General features: G+C 51.4%; 1 protein-coding gene across 4 annotated transcripts in view; it reads left to right on the top strand.

Annotated features, from left to right (window-relative positions):
- The first annotated feature begins 5,065 nt into the window (after window positions 1–5,065).
- RAB40C (RAB40C, member RAS oncogene family) overlaps window positions 5,066–14,287 on the top strand; it is a 32,550-nt gene continuing 23,328 nt past the window's right edge. The window contains exons 1-2 of one of the 4 annotated variants that reach the window (XM_006103657.3): window positions 5,066–5,096; window positions 5,238–5,463. In XM_006103657.3, coding sequence (XP_006103719.1) covers window positions 5,322–5,463 — 142 coding nt within the window. In that variant the 5' untranslated portion in view covers window positions 5,066–5,096; window positions 5,238–5,321. Of the gene's footprint in view, window positions 5,464–14,287 lie in introns of all 4 variants that reach the window. The other 3 variants (XM_006103658.3, XM_023744913.1, XM_023744916.1) reach the window with 3 other exon arrangements.

The following is a 14,287-nucleotide window of genomic DNA, read 5'->3' as shown; positions in this document are numbered from 1 at the left end:
GGCAGCTGTCACCCTCTGTGCCAGGTGCTGGGCTACCTGCCCATTTCCTGAGTGACCGCTCTGGTGTCAGGCCTGGTTCTTGCCAGATGTACACAGAGAGGTTTTTGGCTCTGTCCACCTAGAGGACTTTAGTGGGGCCTCTCCTTAGCATCAAACCTGGGCCAGGGTTTCTAGAGCAACTGAAACCTTTGTGGGTGCTCCCAGAAAGCCTGTGTACAGAGCTTCAGGACCAACGTCTACTTGCCCTATTGGTTAAACCCTAGATATTTCTCAAAGGGGAGGGCTTGGACTACAGCAGAGAGGAATGTGGGTCTCCTGGAGAGGAGGGGCAGAGGCAGCCTAGACCTCTCTCCCCACCCTCCCTACCTGGACAGAGGCTGGGTCTGGAGGCCTGGGCCCATCCTGCCCAGAGCCAGTGGGTGTGGGAACCACAGGGGAGACAGTTCCTGGGCCTCTTCAACTACCCAACGTGCGGTGCCTGATCCAGGACTGCAAACAGATCTGCTTCATCCTTGGCCTGAGGTCCCTCAATGGTTGGGTGCTGTCCTGTCCCTTCCTCAGTCCCTAGGCCAGGCCTGGCACTCAGTGGGCCCCAGATGTCCTTGCACAAAAGTATGCCGCTGAGGGGGAAGCCAGCTACTCTGTCCACAAGGCCTCCTGGACACCAGATAGTGGGACCCCTCTGGCAATCCTTCCTCAACTGGACCCTATGGGTACCTTTTTGTTCTGAGGCTGGGGGTTCTGAGGTGCAGGATCTCAGCCAAGGACCTGAAGCCCCTGACAGGTCGCCTAGGCCTGCTTCCGGAATCACCCCGTGGAGAGGCTCCCAACCTACAAAGCAGGAATGGCTGCACCTGCTCCACAGGCCTTGCTGGGGAAGGTCAAGTCAGAAGATGTGCATGCTGAGCCCACTTCTGCATTTTGTCCTGACGGAGAGCCAGGCAGCAGGGCCTGCAGCTGCTGGAGCCCCTCAGGGGAGTTCCTGAGCGGTAAGAAAGGCGCTTTTGATTTAAATTCTCTGGAAAGGTGATAAGAGCTTCTCATCTACAGAGCATCCAGTCTCTGGAGAGGGGACTGGGTGACTTCAGAGCAGGGAATGGGCAGGGCAAGGGAGAGGCAGGCTCAAGGCTGGGCACAGTGATGCCTGGCCTGATGACCCCAAGGGCCCTCCCTGTCCTGCCAGGTGGAGGTCCAGGGTGAACAAGCACTAGCTGCTGGCTCCCCCTGTGCTGCAGCAGTCAGTGCTCAGTCCCTGTCCCTTCTGCCGACCCAGTCCCCCACCTCTGACCAGCTGAGGGCCAGTAAGACAGCCTGCTGGCTGTTTCTGTAAACACTGTGTGCGTGGGTGGATGTGCCTTCTTTGTAAACACGGGAGGCTGTGTCTGCTGTAATCCAGGGACAGCCATTTCTGGCGGAGGGGACATGGCCTGAAGAAGCGCACAAGCAGGACCGTCAGGGTTCCTAGTGGCCCTGCCCACCCCTGGCTAGCCTCTGCCATCAAGTGTCCCCGCTTCCTGCTTCCCCAGAGAGCCACTCACTGAAGGCAAGTGAGGAAGGCCCAGGCACTCATCAGGGGCTGCCCACCAAGCAGAGGGACCTGCTCCTTGGGAAGCCTCCCCAGGCACCACGCCAAAATGAAAAGGCAGCATCCACAGGGCTCAGTCCAGTAAAGGCTGTGCGGCTTTGGGGTGGGGGTCACTCAGTGGTGCTGCCCATGGAAGGGTTTGCTCTCTGTGAAGTCCACCTGCTACTGAAGGCATGGCGTGGATGCAGTGACCCCTTGGGAGGGAAGTTCTTACTGCCCATTCCTCGCCTGCTGGAAGGACATGCTAGCCAGGCTGCCCTCGGTGCAACACACGGGGGCCTGGTTGCTGTGTTGCTCCCTCTGCACAGTTCTGATTTTTAGGAAGCGCTAACTCTCATGTGGCTTCTCCCTAGCTCACACCACTCTGTGCCTGATCTAGTAAGGGCTGCACTTGGCTCTGTTTTGACAACTTTTATTATTTGTTTAAACATGTATTAAGGGATATTTTACATATAAAGTCAACCCATTTTGAGTGCACAATTGAATTATTTGTAGTAACTTTACAAAGTAGTACAACTATCACCAATTTTATTTTAATATGTTTTATTGGTTTCAGAGAAGGGAGAGGGAGAGAGAAATAGAAACATCAATGATGAGAGAGAATCCTCAATCAGCTGCCTCCTGCACACCCCCTACTGGGGATCTAGCTGGAAACCTGGGCATGGGGATGTGCCCTGACTGGGAATCAAACTGTGACCTGTTTCATAGGTCGATGCTCCACCACCAAGCCACTCTGCCAGGCCAACTACCACCAATTTTAGAACATTTTTATCACCCCAGAAAGAAATCCATCCCCCTTAAGCAGTTGTTCCCCACATCTCCCTACCTCAGGCTCTGGCAACCACTAATCTACTTTGTCTATGGATTTGCCTATTCTGGAAGTTTCACATAAATGGGTACCTTATTCCTTTTTTTCCCCCAGTACTTTATTCCTTTTTATAAATGAATATAGACATTGTGTGGATAATACCACATTTTGTTTATCCGTTGATCTGTTAATGGATGTTTTGGTTGTTTCCACCTTTTGATGATTGTGAATTATGCTGCTGTGAACATTCATATACAAATTTTTGTGTGGACATGTTTTCATTTCTCTAGGAGTAGAATTGCTGCATTGTAAGGTACTTTTATGCTTAACTTTTTGAGTTACTTATAAATTACATGTCATATGTGAATATGGTCTCATAAAATGGTCATCATTTGTAGGTTGGGAGCCTGTCTACGGCGTGGCTCAGTTGGATGGAGCATCATCCTGTCCACCAAAAGGTTGTGGGTTGGTTCCCCGGTCAGGGCACATATGGAAGGCAACCAATTGATGTTTCTCTGTCAGATTGATGTTTCTCTCTCTTTCTCTCCTTTCCTCTCTCTCTAAAAATCAATAAAAACGTATTCTCCAGCCCTAGCCAGTTTGGCTCAGTGGAGTGTTGGTCTGAAGACTGAAGAGTCCAGGTTTGATTCTGGTCAAGGGTATGTACCTCGGTTGCAGCTCTGGTCCTGGTCCTGGCCCTGGTCGGGGCACGTGTGGGAGGCAACCAATCAATGTGTCTCTCTCACATCGATGTTTCTCTCTCTGTGTCTCTCCCCCTCCCTTCCGCTCTTTCTGAAAATCAATGGAAATATATCCTCAGGTGAGGATTAACCAAACACACACACACACACACACACACACACACACACAACATATCCTCTGGTGAGGATTAAAAAAATGTCATAAATGCAGAGAAAGTCACCCCCGAGGAAACAATGCTGTCCCTTTGTTGAGTATCCCTCCAGACCTAATCCTACACAAGCATTCCATTTCTCTATATGTAAATCTAGAATGAAAATGATTGGCTAGGTTTTATTAAGCATAAATGTTGAAATTACACTGGGCATACTGCAGTCATTTGCTTTCTTCTCATGTAGGTGCTATCTATCTGCACCTTATGCCGCTCACCTGGTTAATGTAATAGTTCCGTCAGTTTCCTGACTTTCATCATCACTGCAATGCTGCCGTGAAATCCTTTGAGCTCCTTTCTGAGGATTTCTCCATGCTAAATCAGATAGAATCATTAGCCAGTCCAACCTCCCTCTCTGAGGGCTGTTCCCCAAGACTACTTGTTTATTCTCACACCCATATCCTGGCCCACAAACGATGTTGCCAATCTGGTGGGTGAAAAGGGTATTGTTTTACTTTAATTTTCATTTCGAAGAGTGAAAATTAACATCTCCACACATGTTCACAGGCTTCTCATACTTCTTTGTCCATTAGGAAAATTACCCATCCATCGGTAAACAATCCCAAAGTCAATTCCTCCTGGAAGCCTCCGTAGTCGTGGGCCCTCCAGGGTCCCTCACCTGGGCTGACCCCCAACTCAGCTGAGCATCTAGGCCCGGGCACGTGGAGGCAGAGTCCTGTCACTCCGCTGCTGGAGCCTGTGCTGCTATCACCCGCCCGCGGAGCCCCCGATTCTGGAACGTTAGACCTTCCCAGCCACGCGCTGTGACCTACGACCTTGCGAAGGACAGACGCCGCGGACTGGACCCGCCTGTCAGCTCTCTGAACCCACACGGAAGGGCCGCGCCCACCTCCCAGGCCCAGCCACCGCCCCCCTCGGGCCCACCCACTTGGCAGCGGAAGTCCCACCTCTCCAGGATCCCCAGTGCTGATTGGCCGCTTTTGCCCGCCCAGGTCACGCCCCGCCACGGGAGGGCGGCTTCCGCGAGTGCAATTCCAGGGGGCCAACCCGCGCTCTGTGGGATCTCTGCGGAAGCAGCCGGCCGCAGATTACTAGGGGGTTTAGTCCTCCCGGACCCAGCCGCGTCACCTCAGTCCGGGGACCGCCACCATCCAGCTCCGGTCCATTGGAAGAAGGGGGCGTATGCAAACAACCTGAAGTTCCAAGCTCCTCATTGGTGAGTGTGTAGTAAAGAGGGCGGGAAATAGGGGGTGGGTTTAGAGGAACGTGATCGACGTGCTGTTGGTCCAGTGGCTCTGGGAGGATCAGCGGAGGTGTCCAATGACGACGTGGAGGGGCGGGACAAATGTGAGGTATGATGGGGGCAGTGGGCGGGATTGCGGGTGGTTCCGTGACGCTCCGGTCCTGTAGTGATGCTGACTGACGTGCAGGTAGACCAGTGATTCTTGGAAAGAGGGAGGCGAGTGTCCAATGGCGACAGCGAGAAGGCGAGGCGGCTGAAATCTCCGCAACTCTGTGTGGGGAACGGTGAGGGGAGGGGGGAGGGCAGCCATGACAGACGTGTACAGAGACCAATGATATCAGGAAAGGGTCGGTGGGTGACCAATGGAGATCGCAGAGAGGTGGAATGGGGCGGTGATGGGGAGGAGTGACCGGAGGCTTTGCTACAATGTGTGGGAAACGGTGGGGGCGGGCGTACGTGAAGGACGTGCATGCACACCAATCGATGAGGGCGGGCAGGAGGCGGGCGGCCAATGGCGGCGTGTGGTCTGGGGGCGGGGCGGGGCTGCTCGGCGCGGTGCGGGAAGCGGCGGGGCGGCGGCATCGCTGAGGTGAGGCGGACCGCGGAGCAGGTGCGGGCGGCGGGCGCGCTTGGACTCTGCGTCCTGGGCGGTCGGTGAGGCAGTGGGGCGGTCGGGCCCTCGCAGACCGTGCCTCGCCTTTCCCCACTCACCCACGCCCGACCCCCGCAGATCTGTCGAAGGCCTCCTCCCCGCCGTGCTCCCGCGGCCGGCGCCGTGGGCATGCGGGCGCGGCCTGCGCGCGCGTGAGCGAGGATGGGGACGCAGGGCAGTCCGGTCAAAAGCTACGACTACCTCCTCAAGTTCCTGCTGGTGGGCGACAGCGATGTGGGCAAGGGCGAGATCCTGGAGAGCCTACAGGACGGCGCGGCCGAGTCCCCGTACGCCTACAGCAACGGTAAGGAGGCCCCGCCGCTGGCCTGTCCTCGGGGAGCCGCTCCGTGTCCCCTCCCGGCAGGGGCTCAGGGTACTCGGCAGGGCTCGCCCTGCTGGGCCCAGTGCTGCTTGGAGGCGGCGTGAGCACCACGCAGTCCCCACAGCAGTTAGCTGGCCTGGGAGGCGGACTTGATCTGCCACCTCCTGTCACGTAGGGTCTGTAATGAGAACTGCGCCAGCCAGCCATTTGCCCTACCCGGTTAGACTGCAATTAAGAGGCAGGGATCAACGCCTTGCCTTTCTTCATCTCTTCACTGTGGTTAAAGCCTAACACTGTCTGGCAAGGAGCAGGCCTGTGGCAATTTGCAATCTGTTTTCTTTCTCACCATTTTCAACTCTAATGGAGGCCCGAGGCGGGGAGAAAGCAGCTGGATCCTGAGCTTACAGCTTGGCACCTTTAAGTGTCAGCTTGAGGCCCTTTTAGAGGCTAAGGGCTTAATGGGAGGCTGAGATTTTGCTGTGAGCCTTTGGAGAAGGGCTTTCATGACCGAGTAGCTTTGTGGCTACTGGGTGGCAACTGACCTAGGAAGTGTGTGGAAAAAATGTGCAGGAGCTGGAGGAAGGATGTAAGGGGGGCGCATCCAGTGGCGGAGCTCTCATGAGGGCCCGGTGGAGAACCTATGACAAGGTGTGCCGGGGATGGCCAGGGTTTTCTCACAACCCTGTGGAGTGTGTGCACAGATGGGGCAGGGGGCGGGGGAATGGGTGGCAGTCAAAGGCAGGCTTTTCCCTTGAAGTGTTTACTCAGTGCTCAGGGAATCAACACCTTGTTGCACAATAAAATGCATTATTAAATTTTCTTTTAAAATTTCTGGTTGCGTGACTAAAATACACATCACCAGCACTTGTCTGAGCTCCCCTTAATTTATGTGTTTAGCAAAGTTATTTTGGCCAAGAAGCAGTGTAGCCAGTTCCACCTCTGCAGTGGGGGCCTTGTCCCAGGCCACACAGGGTGTTTCCATAGGAGAAGCAGGGACTCTGCTTAGAGTATGTCATCATCCAGTCTCTTCAAGGACCTTTTGTGCTTCAGGAAGTTCTGTCTTGTCTAACTAATTTTACTTCAAGTCCTTGCGCTCCACACTCTCTGTTGCTTTATTTCTTGGGCTCTTGTCAGTCCTGTCTGACTGCTCTGAGCATTTGCTCTTTGCTAAATTGCTTGCCTGTGCGCAGCTGAGAGTGTGGACCCAGCTTTTCCCACCCTTTCGATTTAGGACTTGTCAAGATTGGGTTACCTGGACTGGCTGAATGCCCTTCCTGCTGTAGCAGCTTCAGCAGTGGGCAGCCGTGCCAGATTCATCGAAGCACATGCTTTCAGCCCTAGAGGAGACAGACACCTGGAAGGCAAGAAAGGAGGAACTCTGGGTGTGTTTTTAGGTGAGGGGGGAAAAGTGTGAGGCCCAACCGGGGTGGGAGAGGGAGGGCCTTCGTTGGGGCTTTAGCAGGCCCCTTCACCAGCCACTGCCACCTTAATGGACACTTGGCAGCTACTGTTGAGTTGCTTTTCCGTTGGTAGTGTTGCTTCCTGGAGCCCTGCGCCTGGGCTGCTGGTGGTATATGCGAAGAGTGTGAGAGGCTTTGGGCTTCATTAGGGGCAGCAGTATTTTCCTGGGACATAGGTTTGCACTTCTGAGGGTCAACTTAGGCTCCACCGTCAGGTACTGTAGCCGGTGCAGTGAGCATTCAGAGAACACAGAGCCACTAGCTGGGGAGATAGGAACTGCCTTCTGTTCCCGCTGTCAAATTGCAGGGCATTGCCACATTTCCTATGACATGCTGACTGAGTAAAGTGTGGAGACCTGCCTGAGGTAGCAGAGATGTTTGGTCCAGTGTAGGGCCATCTGCCAGAAAACAAGAAGAAAGCCCACTTTTAGACAGGTTGTATGTGCTGTTAGGGCCAGGGCACACTCATAGGTTGCTGTGGGTCCCCCATAGCATTAAGCGGAGAAGGCAGAGTACCTGTCCCCTGTTTCTAGGGTCCTAGAAGCGAAGACATGCACAGTGGGTCTTTGTGGTCAGTGCATTGGCTCACTGACCCCAAGGCCTACTGTTCTTATCAGGGTGAAGTTGGTGGCCTGAGCATACTTCTTTCTGCTCCCCTGAAGGCTTCCTAAAGGAGACTGTTGGGAGTTTTGGAAGCTCTGGAGCTGCTGGTTCTCAGGATTCAGCATCATGGGAATTTTTCCTTTGAAAAAGTTGTAATATTCAGGAGTGTTGGTTTTTTTTTATTTCTGATCCTCTTACAAAGGATATACATGTGTTTCTTTTTCCCCTTTGTTGCTAAAAGCCCTCAGCATGTTTATAGGCTTTTTGTTTTTAGCCTAAACGTTTATGGTTCTTCTGTCTAGGAGCAGATGACACATGGCCTGTGACAGGTGTGTCACTAAACCCTCTTCCTTGGGCCACCCAGATGATTTACCCACATTGAAGTCTTGTCTAGCTTGTTCCTCAGACATGTATGTGAGTGCACGTCGCTCTCACCAGCTTCATAAACATGTGAGTCATCAAGACAGTCTTTTCCAGCACTGGCACCTGAAGTAGTGATGAGCCCTGTGTGCCAACATGCCAACCCTTGTGGGAGCCCACAGTGGCTCTTGGACTCTGGGGATGCTAATGTGCACTGTGCTTGTAGGTTTCCGTAGAGTTGGAAACCTTCTTCTCAGGTGGTTTACTTTTTTCTTAATACATAGCAGCAATTTTAAGGGAGAGGCTGTGCTCTCCTTGGACAGAGCAGAACACTTTGCATAGAGGTTCTACCAGGCCATCTGCTGGGGAAATATGCTCCAGAGCATAAGCGACAGGAGTCTGGGTTGTGGAAGCTGGCAGGAAAGTAGAGTGTTCCGTGAGCAGCTTCTGTTCCTGAGTGCACTGCCTGATGTGACTCTGCTCCAAGGCTGTGGGTCCCCAAGGCAGTATGCTGGGTGCACCCTGGTGCATAGCCCACCCCTTTTATCTAGGGTGGTGAAGGTCCTGATCAAGACAGTTCTATCCTCTGCACCTTCGCTCTCACAGATCTCTATGTTGAGGGTCGATAAGATGCGATATAGTTGATATGACCACATCTTGAAAGACTTGAAAATAGGAATAACTCCATGTCTCTCTGTTTGCTCATTGGGGGGTCAGTATTGGTGGGAGCTGCTGAGTATATAGGATGCTCATGTCCTTTGAGTCCGGGGCACGCAGAGAGGGAAGAAGGAGGTCCGATGAGCAGGAGGAGTGAGACAGTTGTGACAGGTATGGATAAAGTCGGGAAAGCGCTGAGGTCTGCCAGTAATATTTGGACCTGCTGGTTCATTCTTTCTCTCTTTCTTTCTCTCTCTCTTTCTAAAATATGGGTCTTAATAAGTGTTTAAAGGTTTTCTTTTTTTAATATATTTTTATTGATTTCAGAGAGGAGAGGGAGAGAGATTGAGAAACATCAAGGATGAGAGAGAATCATCGGTTGGCTGCCTCCGGCATGCCCCCCACTGGGGATTGAGCCCACAACCCGGGCATGTGCCCTTGACCAGAATTAAACCTGGGACTCTTCAGTCCGCAAGCTGATGCTCTATCCACTGAGCCAAACTGGCTAGGGCCCTACAGGTTATTTCTATGTTAGTACTGTGCCTGTGGGGGGAGGATGCCAGAGTGTGGGCTATGGTCCATGTCAGCGACCCAGCAGCTGGGCCTGAGCTCGCCCTGTCCCCCAGCTCCATGGCTTTTCACTAGACAATTCCAAATGTCTCTTTTCACCGGGCTGCAAGTGGGTTTCAGTCCTCAGTTCAAATTTCAAGAATATATGGTGTCTTCAAACACTTTTCCATACCGTTTTCCTGAGTCAGACATGCCTCTGGCCTGTATACCCTGATGTCTCATCTGGGTCCTCAACAGTAGCATGGGACCTGCACACAAGAGGCACTGACTAGATGTGTGTTCTAAATGAAGGAGCAGCCTGTATGCAGCATCCCCATTCTGACGGGTACCTCACAACCCCTCCCAGTTCCTCTCTCCCTCTGTACTTGGTTGGGTTCTCATGTCTGGCTTTTGCCCATTTTCTGGGCGATTTATTGGGGTTTGCCTTCTCTCTGTCCGATGCCAGGTTCTGAGGTGGGTTCTGAGGTGGGTGTTGGCCTGAGTGATATGTGCTAGGCCCAGGGCTGAGCTCCTCGGCGCTGCTCCTCATCCAGTCTTCACTGCCATCCTGTGATGCAGGTACCATCACCATCTCATTTTACAAATGAGGAACTAAGGCTCAGACAGGCTGAGAACCTGTAGCTCTCTCAGGCAGCATGAGGCCTGGCACCACTGTCTTCTTAGTGCTGGCTGTGTGACCCCCTTCTTCAGGAGTCTGGCACTTTGATTGGTGGGAGTGACCTTCTTCTCACTAGGTACTCTTGTGCTCTTGCCCTCACCTCCACCCTGGGCCTGGGCCTGACTCCTCTCTCCGATGACCCTCCTCTCTAGTGTTTCCCTATGCGTTTGGCTTACTTGTTCTCAGTGCACCCCAAACTGAACTCCTTCCTTCTCCTGGTACCTCTGTCCCTGGTCCTGGGGCTGCCTTCTTCCTCTGATCTGGGGCCTAGGACCAGTCACGGAGGCCCATTTTTTCCCTTCACTACATTGCTCCTGCCTTGTTGCCTCCCTCCTGTCTGCATCCAACAGAGCAGCAGAAGCCCGAGAGCTTCCAGGTCAGCCGCCAACCACGGGTTTACAGAGAGGTTTCCAGAAGGCCACAAAGGACCACACATAGACCCATCTGTGCCTGTCTACCCCTTTGCCAGAGGCACTCACCTGCTGTGATGTAAAGATCAGCCTGCCCCTGCCTGGGAGGGTGTCAGGCCTCACGGGGAGAGGAAACAGGTTACTTTATCTGCCTCAGATTATGCTAACTTGGCTGGTTTGTAACTTGGACTGGTGTGGCCTTTCCTAAATTTTCAGAAAACAGTTGAGTAGGCAGAATATTTTCAATGTTTAAGTTTTTCACCAATCTTTAGCACTTTATGTAAGCTAAGCAGTTAATAGAGCAAATGCTCTACTGTGCAGAGCCGGGTCCCTCTTTCAAGGTTGTGTGGTCACAGTGACACTGCTGTGTCGTGTTGTGTATATGTAATGTCATTGTTCCCATTAGCAAGAGTGTTTATGTCTTGGATGATGAACTACATAGAAATATGTTACAGGAAGTGGGGAAGAAGATGCAAAGGTCTAGTAGGCACTTTTGCCTCCTGTTCGGTATGAATTGCAGTTGGCAAAGTGTGAAGTGGTTGGTCCCTGAGAAGCTGGCCACTTACTTGGTCTGGGGCATGGGTGAGGAGGAGGAGAAGGGATGGAGTTGTAGTTAGGCCTGCGTAGTGGGCAGCACTTATAATGGGGGTGGCATGCCTCTTGATGGGTTGTTATGGGACCTGGGGCCACATCAGTCAGGGCGTCCTTCTTTGGGCGTTTGGAGAAAGTGGGGGGCGGTCTTTCAATGTCTGGCACCCTGGCTTGGAGCAAACTGCAGAAAAAATGGGAGAAGGGAGGGGAGATGGCTTATGGGGCAGAATTTAGTGCCCTGGGCTCTAAGGAGCAGGATGTTGAGAGTGCAGAAATCAGAGACCACTAGGTGTGTGGGATCATCATTAGGATGGGAAATGAGGGTAAATATAGTGAATAAAGTGAACTTGAACTTTGAGGTAGTAACCGAGGGAATATTGCCAAGATGGGAATACTAGTATCTCATTGATTGTGGACATGTGCCCTTCAAAGGGTAGAGAAGGGATGGAGGACAGGTAAATTCGACACTGATGGAGGAGGTGAAGACCCAAGGACCTAAGCAGGATGGTGGGCATGGCCATATAAGCTTTGGCCCCTCAAGGCATTAGGTGTTGATGTCCCAGAGGGGTATGGCACTTTAGTTAGACTCACAAGCGGGAAGTGATTCATGCCCGGTTGGGGCAGTGCTAGGAAAGTCGTCTTCAGGATGGTGAAGAGGGAGGCAAGGTGAGGAGTGGTCTAAACAAGGGAAGCAAGGGGTGTGGTGTCAGGAGGCCAACATCCCTAGAGAGGGAGTCCTCCACTACAGAGAAGGTGTCCCGGCATCTTTTTTTTTTTTTAATATATTTTATTGATTTTTTACAGAGAAGAAGGGAGAGGGATAGAAAGCTAGAAACATCAATGAGAGAGAAACATCAATCAGCTGCCTCCTGCACACTCCCCACTGGGGATGTGCCTGCAACCAAGGTACATGCCCTTGACCGGAATCGAACCTGGGACCCTTGAGTCCGCAGGCTGACGCTCTATCCACTGAGCCAAACCAATTAGGGCCTGGCATCTTTAAAGAAGAACAGAGAATGGAAGAAGGTCCAAGTGCTGGAAAGGCAGGCACGCCACAGATTTTGAAGTGTCAGAGTGTGGACAGCCGGGTGCCAGATCTCTGGGCAAGTGAATAAATGTAAACCCTAGACAGAGAGCTAAGCTGGGTGATGAGCAGGTGTTTGTGAGCCCAGGAAGCCTCCAGGTGGTTCCTAGGTTGAGTGGCAACACTGTGGCTGAGGTGGGCCTGTGTTCCTTCTGGCAGTTCTTGGGGTCATAAGCTGGTTCATTACCAGCCTGGACCTTCCCAGGCAGCAGTTGTCTGTCAACTGGGCCAAGGTAGGGTGAGTGCCTGCTACTCAGGTCTCTGCTGGGAGAGATGGGTGACAGCTTAAGTGACGTTATCAGGACTTAGTTGCTTTGTACAGCCTTGAGTGACTGAAGGAACGTGATGATATCTAACAGGTATCTCACAGGGTGCTGAGGTTCTGTGTTTAGGTCCAAGAGTCACCGCAGATGAATTGGGAGCTCTAACTTGACAGCAGCAATGACTCTCCGCGCCCTCCACCCCCCCGCCCCGCCCAGGTACTATTGTTGGTATCCATCCCAAAGCCTCGGGATGCACACCTAGCACTTGTTCAGTGAGTCTCCTCTAGTTACCTGATCATTTTGTGTTGATTTCTGTTTCCTATTTGGTCCTCTCTCTTCCTGGATCCAGTGTTGGCGGGCCTCAAACTGCTGGAAGGCTTTAGGAGCTGAGTCTGGTTTTCTTAAAGATGCAAGGTGTGCAAGGGGAAGGCCTGTCTCTGGGCACAGATCTCAGGAGTAGTGTGGCAGATAGTCCTCGTGAACCTGCAGAAGCTGCCACACTGTCTGGTGGCACAGATCTCCCACAAGAGTCGGTGGTCCTGAGTTCACACTCACACTCATGCTTGCATGCACGCATGTACATGCACACTGCTCTCTTGGTTACTGGGGCTGGCAGTGACTTGATTTGGTCCAGATTGATGGATAGGAACAACTTGGTGACGGTGTCATCAGAGGGAGTATTTTTCTTATTTTAAGTCACTTGGCTAGGGCCATAACAAAGAGTCACAGGAGATTCTAATGAAGCAGTGATTTTCAACCTTTTTCATCTCATGGACACATAAACTAATTACTAAAATTCTGCAGCACACCAAAAGAATATTTTTTGCTGATCTGACCAAAAAAAGGTATAATTTTTATTTATTTGTACTGGACAGCTATTGTGAAATTCTTGCAGCTCACCGGTTGAAAATTGCTGTCGTGAAAAATACATGGAAAGATGTTTAACCTTAAAATTAAATAGGATGAAACACTCACCTGTAAGTCTATCACAGAGGTGAGTCTGGTAACACTCAGCACTAAAAGTGCACAGGGGCGTGTGTGTGGTGCTCTGTAAGGGACTCTGCAACATGTATCCAGAGCCTTAAAGAAGCCTTCCCTTTTACTTCCCAAGTGTAGAAATGTCTCCTGGAGAATAATAAGGGACACAACTAGAGGAAATCAAGGTTTTGTATTTGTTTATTAAAAAAAACAAAACTGCAATAACCTAAGGGTCCAACAGTAGAAATATGGTATATTCATAGGATGAGATTATTAGACAGCCTTTAAAAGTGTTGGTTTGGAGGAATATTTAATGAATATTCAATGATATGGGGTAATCTCTGATATTTTAAGTGGGGAAAATGTATGCTTAATTATATAGTATATCTATGGGTGTCAAATGAAAGAGTTGTGGAGTGAAATACATGAAAACATTAATGGTGGTTATCTCTGTTTGGGGTTATGATTAATTTTTTTAAAAAAATATTTTATTGATTTTTTACAGAGAGGAAGGGAGAGGGACAGAGAGTTAGAAACATTGACGAGAGAGAAACATCGATCAGCTGCCTCCTGCACACCCCCCACTGGGGATGCACCCGCAACCAAGGTACATGCCCCTGACTGGAATCGAACCCGGGACCCTTCAGTCCACAGGCCGATGCTCTATCCACTGAGCCAAACCGGTTAGGGCTGATTAATTTTTTTAAATGTCCTGTATTTCGCCTGTTTCTGTGTGTGGATGTGCTTGTGTGTGTGTGTTTTATGGACAGCAGGAAGCTTTGGTTTGGTTTGGTCTGGTGTGGTTTTTAAGGCATTAAGGAAAAGCTCTTCCTTCACAGGAAACCAGTCCACAAACTACTCTGGTGTTTCTCCCAAAACCCGGCATGCCAGTGTAGACACAAAGGCATTTTGAAATGTATTAGGTAACTTCTGCTTTCTTTTCGTCCTTCACCAGGCAGCCCCTCCCTTCTTCTCTGTCCTTAGTGATAGGCTTGTTCATGCGCCTGTGGTGGTAGACCTGGCCCATAGAAGGGCAGGCATCAGAGACCTGAAGATCATCCTTGTTCCCAGAATATCTGTGCAGTCAGCATGGTATGGATTGGGTGTTCACACCTGGCTTTGATCTGTATTCAGCCCTATCTTGTAGGGCAGTGGTCGGCAAACTGCGGCTT

This window comes from Myotis lucifugus, unplaced genomic scaffold (assembly GCF_000147115.1).
Source record: "Myotis lucifugus unplaced genomic scaffold, Myoluc2.0 scaffold_498, whole genome shotgun sequence".
Classification (NCBI taxonomy): domain Eukaryota; kingdom Metazoa; phylum Chordata; class Mammalia; order Chiroptera; family Vespertilionidae; genus Myotis; species Myotis lucifugus.
Note: the sequence above shows the minus strand (reverse complement) of the source record. Positions and strands in the feature narration are given on the sequence as shown.